We start from the raw sequence: 11,419 nt of genomic DNA, 5'->3' as shown, positions 1-11,419 counted from the left end.
AATGTCTTATAAATTAAACTAAGCAAATTCACTTTAACCACTTGCCCGACTGTTTGCGAGCTCTAAGTCGGAGCTTCACAGGTCTCTATCTGGTCATAATCTTGCTTGAAATCAAGTCCAGCTTTCATGATCTCTAAATGAAAACAGCATAAGCTAAATCATGGATTACGAGTATTGGTGGTGAGATCCAGCTATGAATAAAGCCAGAGCATTGCCCTGTGTAGGGATGTAATACCCTGTGTGAAGGCAGAGTGGTGTCCAACTTCAAAAGGGTAGAAATGATAGACCTTGACACGCTAGATTGAAATGGTGAGGCGGAAAGGTGGTCCAGCAGCTTTAAAAAGAAGGGGGGAAATGGGCATATTTCTGAATCTGACAGGCCTTGTTTAATTTTTTTTTTCTAGTTAGTATAATGATGAATTCTAATAGCAAAGGCCTGGTACGGGTGATGACAAGCCCCCAGGCTTTAGGGTAAATCATGCTGGGGGAGGCATCAGTGAGCAAGCAGAAGACCCAGACTGTCTCCAGAGTTTTGCAGAGGGAAGAGCAGGACCTTGTGAATTACCCACAGGGTTTCTGGCGGCTGATAGGAAAGAGGCGGCCAGCAAGAGCATAGTGTCAGGGGGCAGTTTGCTTCTAAGACAGACAGGCAAATATTTAAAGAATGGAAGATGCTGTCAGTCAAAACCAAGGCTTATGTTCTTGCTTGCTTTGTGAGTCACAATTTCTTAGTTCTGTTTACCTGCAGTGACCTGCTTGGTTCATTGCAGTTTTCCTAGACAGCTAGCAAAGGTTTTGGCATGGTGAAAATATTTCCCAGATTCTGAACCAAGAATGCCATAGTAATTCTGCTTCTTGTTTTTAGTGTTTCAGGTTCTCAGTACACTTGCTTTTGAGATGTATTTTAATTATTGCTTGCAACTCAGGCTTGTGGTAACAAGTGCATATAATCAGTCTTTGTCACTTTATATTTCTAGGTCCACTGGCCTTCTTTCCTCAGTGGAAGCTGAAACATTATGATGTTATTGTAGGTGTTTTGTCAGCTCGACACAATCACGAACTGCGCAGTGTTATAAGGAACACTTGGTTCAAGCACCTGAAACAACATCCTGCACTGAGCCAACGGTAATCTCTAGCGCTTTGTAATTTGGGGCGTTGGGTGAGGTGGGGGGACTATAATGCTTAAATATCTTGATTTAATCCTTTTTTTTTGGAAGTACTTCCTTTTTTTGCTTTATTGATGAGCATCTTGTACTCTGATAATTTTTTTTAATCTGCTTAGTAATATATAAGCATACTGCTTGTTCTGGGCTGTAACTATTTTTTATACAAGGAATAAAATGTAATTGACTGTTCACTGCTGTTTGTTTTTGTAATTAGTTGCCACTGTTCGTTAGCAATGTATAAGACTTTCCCTTTTTTGTGTTACGATGTACACTTTGTACGGTATGCAACTTGAAATGCTTAGTAATCCAGGAGACTTAAAAGCCAGCAGGATCGCATTCGGTGGGAGAACCACGAAAAACCCTCACAACAGCCTCAGCTGTAAAGTTTAGGTTTATCTCCCAGTGAACCAGGCACACCAAACTGCTGCAGTGTGAGTGACCAGCAGAACCTCTCCTCATTGCTTCCCTAGACCTGACAGTCTACAGACAGCTCTGCTCTTGCTGAGAAGGTTCTGCTGCAGTTCGTTCCTGGAAACGTTGTCTTTGATGGACCTTGCATCTTGGTACCTGCCTTCCACTGAAAGCCATTTAGCGTTTGCAGATTTGGTGTCAGCATGCAGTTTGGAGTGAAGCGTAGCTACCTCAGTCATCTAAAAATGTGACCTTTCATAGCTTATATGGAGTCCCAGGAGGATATTTAGCTGCTAGGTGAACGACTAGGCTAAGGTGGATCCTCTTGCTCTTCGTACTGCTTGTTGTCTCCTGGCTGTGGCACAACCATGGTTGGGGCTGGAAAGAGCAACCTGTTGTTTTGCTACAACCCAAAATTGAGACATTTTATTGTAACGGCTAGTCTGGACTCCTTGTTCCTCCTTTGATGCTATATATCTTTTTTTCTTACTATTAATGTTTTCATTGCCTTTTGAATGCAGAATATTTATACTATCATGAATTAAGTAACAAAGCTAGGCAGGGAAAGGCAGGTCTTCAGTGTTGCCTTAGGTTTTTTTCTGTTTAGTGTGCTGGCTGTCTTGAATCCCATTCCTAGTTGCCAGTCTTCCTGCGTCCTCATTATGAAATGTGAAACGCTAATGTGGGTTTGGAATTGAGCCCCTATGAGGGGGTTCACGTGGTTGCTCTACATACAGACTCTCATTGCTGATTTTTAAGGAGTTCAAAATCTTAATCCTGTGAAAGACAGGCCGTTGTGATGAAATAAGTTTATTAAAGATGGAGGGAGGAGGGAAGAGAACTGGTGTTAATAAAACCAAATTATTTTAGTGTCCTTGTGAAGTTTATAATAGGTGCGCATGGTTGTGCTGTGCCAGTGGAGGACAGAGAAGACCCCTACTCCTGCAAACTTCTGAACATCAGTAACCCAGGTATAGAAGTCAACTTTTAAAAATTCTGTGATCTGAACTAGAACTAATCATCTTGTCTGAGAGTGGTTTGGGGTGCTTAACTGAGACAGCCGATCTTGAAAATAAATGCTGCCTCGAACTTGCTGCCTTAACAGTTGCATAGTCTTCCTGTAAGTACCATGTGCAGGCATGAAAGGGAGAGAACTTTGGGGTGTGAAGGGGAGGCTATTGACTTCTAATGGATTTGCATTTTCCTTGCAGCGGGGGACAGTCTCTCCCATATAACGTACATAATTTTTTTTTTCACTCGATCCCTGTGTAAAATGAAGTTGGAGAGAGCCAGAATGACCCGGTCTAGTGTCGTATGTGAGGAAAGTAGCAAGGTGCCAGTGTCCAGTGTCGGATGGACTTCTCTGGTGACTAAGTGAATTCTAAGCAAGTCTGGCTGATAGGTTTTTCAGATTCTTCTCTAGAGAGGGAACAATTAAGAAATGTACCATGGGGAAAAAATGAAATGCTGCCATACAAAAATTCCTAACTAAAATTGTAAATTCTTCCTGTCACCTTTTTTGTTTTCGATTTAGTTTTTGCTCTTTAATTGTAAGTTAGCGAAGGACTGCTTGGCACTTAAGCCATGATTCACCATAAAATGAAACTTCTGTTACTTTCTCTTTGAATGGCAACATCCGTTGCTTAACCAATCTCCCAAGACTAAATGGTACCTCAGGACTTAGGGAGGTGATAATGCCAAAAAGCAGGCAGCCAAATTAAGTGGAAGTTTATGCCATTTTGATACATGAATAATTATTTTAATATGCTAATATACACATAGTCATGCAGTCAAATAGCATTTTTGTCTTTGCTCTGTGCGTTTATTGTGTTTCTAGTCTTTTCCCTGTGGATATGTAGGCATTGACTTGCAGTTGCTGGTAGCCTGCAGATTGCTGCATCACTCTCCTTGCTGCAGTCTGCAGCCAGTTGTATTTTCTTCTCCTCTAGCGTTTGATTACCCTTGTGCACTTGTGAGCCATGCTAATTGATCGGAATGCTTTGCGTGTATCCAGTGTGCTTTGTGTGTATCCAGTTCAAGAACTATGAAGTCCTCTCACATTTCCTTTGTCCTTTCTTTTTTGTACAGTTTTGAATCAGGAAATTGAAGCATTCAGTCTCCCCGAGGACGTACCTTCTGTGCTGTCTGAAGACAGAATTGTCAGTGTGAACTTCCGTGTACTTTACCCCATTGTCATTACCAGTCTTGGGGTATTTTATGAGGCTGATGGGGTGGGTTTCCAGAGGAACATCACTGTAAAACTGTACCAGGCAGAACATGAGGTAGAGTATTGTAGTTCTCTTTTGAAAGTGGACTAAACCATGCTGTCCCTTTATTGTGGATTAAGTTCTTGCAGAAAGCAACATGCTGTGTTGATGATTTAGAAAAGTACTTAACTGACAAGCATATATTTTTCTTCCGTTGCCTTGTAAATTCTTATTTCACAGAGAGAGAGAGGGAGACGTGCACACACATCCCAGATGAGAAGATGACATTCACAAAGTGCTGTGACTCAATTTAAATGCCCTTTTGAAAGAGCACTTACATCTAATTCCAAGATACAATTTTGTTGGTTCTAAAGTATTGATAGGTATTAAGGAATAAAAAATTAACTGTTGAATATATTTTAAAACACATGTACAGAAAGACACATTTGGTGCCTTCAAGCAGACAGATGCAGGACAGCTGTAATCTCTTTTCTTGTCTACCTTCTGGCAAGACGTTTTGAGATTTCTAGAAACTGGTGTTATTTACAGGTAATAATCAAACTGCAGTGATAATGCCTCCTACTCCCAAGCTGTTATGGGTTTGACAGAATAACTTAGTGATAACCTGGAGGAAAAAAAATCATTGAGCGTGATTGTTGCATTTGGTATATTGCGTTTATCTCTACCAATAACTTGATAAGCCAATTTCAAGTCTTCTGGCTATGCTACAGTAGAAAGGATTTTAAATTTAAGCTAATAATTAAAATCAAGTACAGAAAATATACTGAAGTATAGCTTTTATGATGAACATCCAAAGAGTTGGGTTCATAATAACAAAAAAAAAATAGTATACTGTAATCAGGTTTATGTTTGCTAAATGGTAGAATTCTAAACATTGAGAACCTAATAACTAGATCTGCATTAGCTTTTTATTTCCAGTGAAGGAGAAAAATTGGTGTCATAGGAGTGCTTGGAGACTGTTTTCTGAAGATTGGGAATCTGGCAACGCAGCATCCTTATGTCATTTGTTATTATCTAAGAGCCATTTGGTGGCCTATGTAATATAGTAGCAATTAAGTTTTTAGGGATCAACATCCTCTGTTGCAATTAATAGTATTTAGCTATTTAAACAGAAGAGAGAAGGTCTGTAAATGTGGAGATGAGTCCGAGTCTTCCAGATGATATGTTCTGTTGGCTGGATTCTAGTTGAACTTGCAGTCTTGTTCCATTGTTGCTTGCTTCCACCGTATCAATCCAGCACTTGAACTCTGTGGAGTCTGAGACTGTTGTGAGAATAAAGCTTTCACTGATTTATTCAATCTGTAAGCCTCTTTCCATTGTAACTAACTGAGATGATCAACATTTGCATAATCTCACAGCACTTCTAATGTGTGTTTTGTTTTTTTTTTCTTTTTCTTTTCTGTTGTTCACAGGAAGCTCTCTTCAGCGCTCGCTTTAGTCCGCCAAGCTGTGGAGTGCAAGTGAACAGATTGTGGTACAAGCCAGTAGAGCAGTTCATTTTGCCTGAGGTATGTGCAGTATCGGAACTGTTCTTTTAAGTCAGCTGGAAAGACTGACTGATAAAACTGGCCTTTGCTTGAGGCAGAAAAGGGCAAGTGAAAACCTCTAGAATGTTAGCTGAGGAGGTATGCTGGAATCCAGAATTTCTTTCTCACCATCTCATTATCACCAGTATTTATAAAGCAAAGGCCTGAAAAATACAACTTAATTAAAAAATTACATTGACAAATAGTAGCAATTTCAGAAACCTTTTCAGTTTCTGAGTGAAAATTGTACCTGCGTCAATTCTGTGGGAGAGTTTACCAGAGAATGGAACACTTCTTTCTCCCTCCTGCTTTTTCTGACATTAGTACGCAAGATAGGGAGGGGAGGATGGCACAGATTTCTAGGGAACAGCTGGAAAAGAGGTTTCTGCTTCTGATGTCTTGGACATAACAGCAAGATATTGTGTGTTACGTTTGCAATGACACAATTAGTTGAATAGTTGTAATTGAGAAACTCTTACTGAGGGCTATGGAAATTGTGGTTATTCCTTTTCTGGCAGCACTAGTGAGGAATTTTTCGTTCATTGAACCATGCAAGGAAACAAGAATTGGAACTTCAAGAAGATCTTTAGCAGGATCTATCTGTAATATATGAGACGGAGTAAGTGGCGCACAGAAGACTGACATTTGGGTTTTTAAAACCTGTCAACATCCTATGGCAGAAGTGTTTTTTTGGCTTTTTTTTTTTTTTTTAAATGGGCACTCCTCAGAGATTTGGGAAAAGACTACTTTTTGGACAGTAATGAGTGTTAGCATTCTTGCTTGTCCTGAGATACCACTAGCTAAGCTAAAGAGGCAGGGTCTAAGCAGTTTTTGTTGGTTTTTAGGGGTGTTTTTTGGTTTGGTTTTGGGTTTTGTTTGTTCTTGTTTGTTTGGGTTTTTTTTAAATCCTCTTGGGTTTGGGGACACAGTCCAAGAGTAGCATTTTGGTATAGGGATATCGATCGGACTTGTGTCTGCTTGGGAAGGAAGGTGATTAAACCCAGAAGGAACAGAATATAGGTAGGAAGAAACCTGATCCTGTTACAGTGAGGGCTGAGTGAATACGGGTTGACTCAGAATGAGAATTCTAGTTCAGCAGCCCCTCCCAGGTACACGGAATTATTCCCTGTGGACCGGTGGTCGCTCATTAGATATGTCAGCTGCCATTTTAGGCTGTTCCCTTCCATTTAAATATTCTTCTATACGACTGGACCCTTGCTGCTATTTCTGTAATTTGTCTTTGCGTCTGGGTTGTTTTGTTACGCAAGAAATTGTTCTATGAAAGAATGGAGCAAGAGAAGACTTGAAGGGGGAGGAGAGGACATTTGGGGCCAGTTTAACCCCTGATGTATTCCCCTGGCTCTGTAAGAATGAATGCATTCGGAAGCCTGCTCTTTTTAAGGAGAATTTGCAACTGATTAATTGGTTTATCATCTTAAACAGTTTTTACTGACTACAATGCAAGTTTGTTATGCTGGCAGGAGACCTTTCAGGTGAGCAGACCTCTTGCAGTATTTTATGCTCGTGTTTTAACAGTCTAATTTGATATCAAATGATTCGGGGTTTTTTACTTTTTAAAAAAAGAGTCATGGTTACCCAGTAATTTGGTAGTATAACATGTAAGCCTTTTCCCTGTAAGACTTTGTTCTGAGATACTAAAATTCCAGGCAGTTGTAATTTTGCTATAAATGATTGCATTTTTCCTGAGAGGCAGATGGGAAGTATTTAATTTAGAAAAGGGATATTAGTATTCATATATTTCTTTGTGTGGGCTTCCTTAATCTGATACGTGTCATGGGCTGAACACTTACAGGAGAACATGATGTTTTTAACGTAGATTAATAAGGCTTATGCACAGCATGTAGTCTCCTGTGATACTTAGGATGCTGAACCATACAAGATGATTCAGAGGAGGTAGAACGCCCACGTGTTCCTATGAACTTGTTTGAGAGCAGTAAATTTAGTGAACTGTTTAATTGTCACAAGATGGTTTCTGAGACAGTATCTATCCTCTGCCTTTCCACCTTCAAGAAGTAATGGATTGTACAGACTGCTGAAAAACTTCATTCATCTTCCAGCTGAAGTGCTGGTCTTTCTGCTTGTCTTGGGGAAAGGGAGGGAAATGCAGCATTAGAATAAGCATCTGGCAGGCCAGATTGTCAGAGACAGAATCGATCACTCAGCTCTGGAACGACTCAGAGCGCAGAAGAGCAGAACTGCTAGCAGGTAACTAAAACTCACACAGGGGCTCTTACAGCCAAGTCTTAGCAATGCATTTATTTTATCGAAAAGCCACGGGCCGCTTGCACGAAAATGGGACTCTATACTGTGCATACCCTGTATTACTGATGGGGAGTAGTTGGCGAAACAAAAAGCACAGCACTCTTTAACATGAGGAAAGGAGTTTGGCAGGGCTGCATTATGTCAGTACACCTGTTCGGTATTCACTGTAAATGCCACTGCGCTCTGGCAGCAACAAGGCTGGAATTTAAATGGAGAAAAACAGATGATGTAGTCTCAGGTGTGCCACTAATGTTTTGCTTTAAGCATTTTCAGACCTCAGCTTTCATTAAGCGGCTTAGAGTAAGAATAGCTGAAGGCTAAAGTCATTAGAAAATTTGCTTACAAGTCTCTCAACCTGGAAAATAATGATAGTTTGCAGCTTTAGGACACCTTGTGCTGAGGTTCGCTGGTAATAACTGATTAAGACTCTTGGTACATGTTTGAAGTCAGTATCAGTAATAGTCAGTGGTGAGAATTTTAATGTTTCTGGTTGTGGAGGAGTGAAAGGACTCTCAGGCTCACTAAACAACTTACCAAAGTTGTGTCTCTGCACAAAGCACAGAAGTGGGATTAGAGCCCAGTCCCTACAGCAAAAAAAAATTGGAATGGGAGATGGCAGCCCCTGCAAATAGAGAAACTGAGCGTGCGGGTTGTACTGTACTGGGTGTTCAGGGCTCCTGCCACTGAAAAAAGGCTTAGTAGTGGTCCGTTTGTTTTGATAACTGACAGGTGATTAAACAAACAAGGGGAAGGTATTGAGTATGCAAGTCAGGCTTGAAAAAACACTGACTAGCGCCATTATTAGATGATAAAGCTGGCATTATAAATAATAGATGGGAGACTTCTGAAATACACAGCTGTCATTAAATATTGCTGCAGATGTTAAGACTTAATTCTAGAGAAAAGCAAAGAACTGAGCTGAACTCTAAGCTAGACTTAATGGCTTCTCAGTAACTGGAGAGGTTTCTGGAGTACAAGGAAGCTAAAATGGGGAAGAGCTGAGAGGTTAGTACAAGTAAACAGACTTTCTACAGCAACAGAGATGCATCTACAAATGGTTGAAACAAGTTGTTTCTCTGTTCCAAGGTCCACACTAGCTACCATTGTTTTTCCTATGAAATTGGGAGAAGTAAAATGGAATGCGCTCATCTAGCAGTCAGGAGTATAATAACCCTACAACTACTGTATTCTACCTTGTCATAAGGGTGAAATTGCTTTTAAAAAATGAAAAAATATACTGCTACCAGTACTCTTAGCTGTGCAACATACCACTTGTCCCTTTGCGTATTCTCAGGGGGTCTTCAGGAAAGTCTTACATAAAATGGGTAACAGTTGGACTGTTAGGTGACTTAGTTTCAAGTTGAGATGAAAGGCTTTTAAATGCAAGAATTTACACACACACACACACATATATATATATATAAAATGTGCATGTGTATATATGTATAAAAACCCCCATGGAGTGACATAACAAATTGACAGTTAAACCCAGAAAATTTTAAAGATACTCACTTGTGTTTCTCTTCCTATGCCTGCCAGCCAAGATGTGAGGTCAGAGTTCTGTGACTCTCCTACAGTAGCTTTTGACACCTTTGCCAGGATAAAGGTGGCTGTATTTTCCTTTGACTTTTGCTGATGTCAGGATTGAGTCTCTGATCTCTGGTTTTGGCAGATAACTAAAAAGCAGCACTTATTTTCAAAACTGTTTTAACGTATTCTCTTTGTAATGCAGGCTTTTATAGTTGATTTTTTAAAATTCACTTCAGGTCACCTTTAAATGCCATATTAATGATGTTAGAAAGCCAAAGCCTTTTACAGTAGATTTCTGTTAAAAGTTTAATGTTCCTGATGTAGAGATTCATGATTAAAAGCATGATTAGGTGTTGCTGAGTTTCACAGATGTATTTCTTTTATGTGTAACTTATTTTTATTGAAGTGTGAGTAAAACATCTTATGTTGTGCATTCAAGCTGTATGTTGTGTGAAGCTGACTATTCTAAAAGAAAAAAAAAACCCCAAACTGTTTGATTTTCATCCTTTGAAGTCTTTGAATACCTGTATAACAGTGTTTTGCTTTCTTGCCAGAGTTTTGAAGGTACCATTGTGTGGGAAAGCCAGGATCTTCAGGGCCTTGTTTCAAGAAACCTTCATAAAGTGATGGTGAACGATGGCGGGGGTGTTTTCAGAGTCATTACAGTGAGTCACCTCACCTTCCTTTCCACCCTGTTTCTGTTTTTCCTAGAAGTCTTGGGTATTTAGCATTTTGCTTTCCTGTGTTTCTCTGTAAATCGTTAATTCATTTGGGCTTCTCCTGTTGTCTCACGGGGGAAGTTTGTTTTGCCTGGGAAAAGGACAAGGGCATGCAAAAAAATGATGCTAGTAGGTGGCCTTTTCTTTTAGTTTGAAGGGAGTAAAGTTCACCTGTTGTCTGTCAGGTGTGAAGCAGTATCAGTATATCGGAGATGGCAAAATGTGGGTAAAAAATCCTGTGCTAAAATCCCAGTCGGTGGGATTAAGCCTGTTTTTTTTGCTTTTTGGCAGTGCGTCTCTTTTCCTGTCAAAATTTTCCTTGCTTAAACATGCTGTGCTGTTGTAATTTAGCCAGAATAAATTCACATTTTGCTCTCAACTTTGAAACTAGTTTTCTAAAAGTTCCACTGGTACTGCTAGTTTTAGGTGAAACTTCAAAAAAAATGCCACAAAATTTTACAGTTAAAAATCTTAGTCTTTCATTATGCAGGTACCTAAACCAGAAGAGCTTTAAATTAATTTCATTCTCAGTTGCCAAGAAATTCACAGGGGAATCGCAGGGAAAAAACACATCAGTAATGAGAAATGAACTAATTTATTTCTTTCCATTAATCTGTCTTGAGCAGGCAGGGGAAGGGTCACTGCCACATGAACTCACAGAAGGTGTGCAGGGAATAGCAGGTGGTTTTATCTACACTATTCAAGGTAAGTCTGCAAAATGTCGCATCACATTTGATGTTATGATAAACCAGGAACTTTAAATTACATTTCTGAGGTAAAATTTGTGCTATCTCTATGAACTTGATCACCTTGAGTTTTCTTTTAGGAGAAACAACTAATTTCTTTCTGGTGTGTGTGGTTTTTTTTTGGTTTTTTTTTGTTTTTTTTTTTTTATGCCTAACATCAATGTCCTGATGTGGTTTCTTTGCTTGCCCTTTGTCAGCCACTCCAGTTGACTTGCATCCTTTTTTATTAACAGAAATACCATTTTTGTCTAGACTCTCTGTCCTTGATTTTTTGTTACCCAAACCCAAGTTAAAAATAATGCAATAAAATCTTTCCCTGATAATTTTCACATTTTTCTTCCAGTCCTGCTACTGTTAGAAGTAGTGTGTCATGATGTTTAATATTAACTACTGACAAACAGTGACTACCTAACATAGCCTGCCTTTCCACCCCTGTTGTTGCTGTTTTACACCTATTTCAGCAGAACGTTCAGAGACTCTACAGGAGCCCTTTCCAATGTTTTAAGATTTTGGCCACATAGCACTAGAGTTGATATCGTCTTACTGGTCCATGATAGGCAACGTAAGCAGTGACTTTCAGAGCCGTTGTTCCTGTGTTTTTGTAGCTAGGCCCAGCAGATAGCATTGGGCAGTCTTGCTGTCTCGTCGTCTGTGTAGGAGCCTAAGCTGAGGTGTGCTAAAGCCCTTCCATCCTGTTTGTCAAAAAGTTGTTCAATACCACAAACTATCTCCTTACCAAGAAGCTCAGTTTTCTTACAGTATTTTTTTTTTTACGTTTTAGCTGCAGTCGGTTATGTGATGTGGTTCAGC

The 11,419-nt window shown here is 39.7% G+C and overlaps 1 protein-coding gene across 1 annotated transcript in view; it reads left to right on the top strand.

The window, feature by feature from the left end:
* Positions 1-977: 977 nt before the first annotated feature.
* B3GALNT2 (beta-1,3-N-acetylgalactosaminyltransferase 2) overlaps positions 978-11,419 on the top strand; it is a gene marked incomplete at its 5' end in the record, with an annotated part of 18,192 nt that continues 7,750 nt past the window's right edge. The window contains 6 exons of the mRNA XM_009707537.1: positions 978-1,125; positions 2,448-2,548; positions 3,666-3,859; positions 5,218-5,313; positions 9,699-9,809; positions 10,490-10,568. Of these exons, the coding sequence (XP_009705839.1) occupies positions 978-1,125; positions 2,448-2,548; positions 3,666-3,859; positions 5,218-5,313; positions 9,699-9,809; positions 10,490-10,568 (729 nt within the window). The remainder of the gene's footprint in view (positions 1,126-2,447; positions 2,549-3,665; positions 3,860-5,217; positions 5,314-9,698; positions 9,810-10,489; positions 10,569-11,419) is intronic.

Source organism: Cariama cristata, unplaced genomic scaffold (assembly GCF_000690535.1).
Source record: "Cariama cristata isolate BGI_N322 unplaced genomic scaffold, ASM69053v1 scaffold14399, whole genome shotgun sequence".
NCBI classification, from domain to species: domain Eukaryota; kingdom Metazoa; phylum Chordata; class Aves; order Cariamiformes; family Cariamidae; genus Cariama; species Cariama cristata.
Note: the sequence above shows the minus strand (reverse complement) of the source record. Positions and strands in the feature narration are given on the sequence as shown.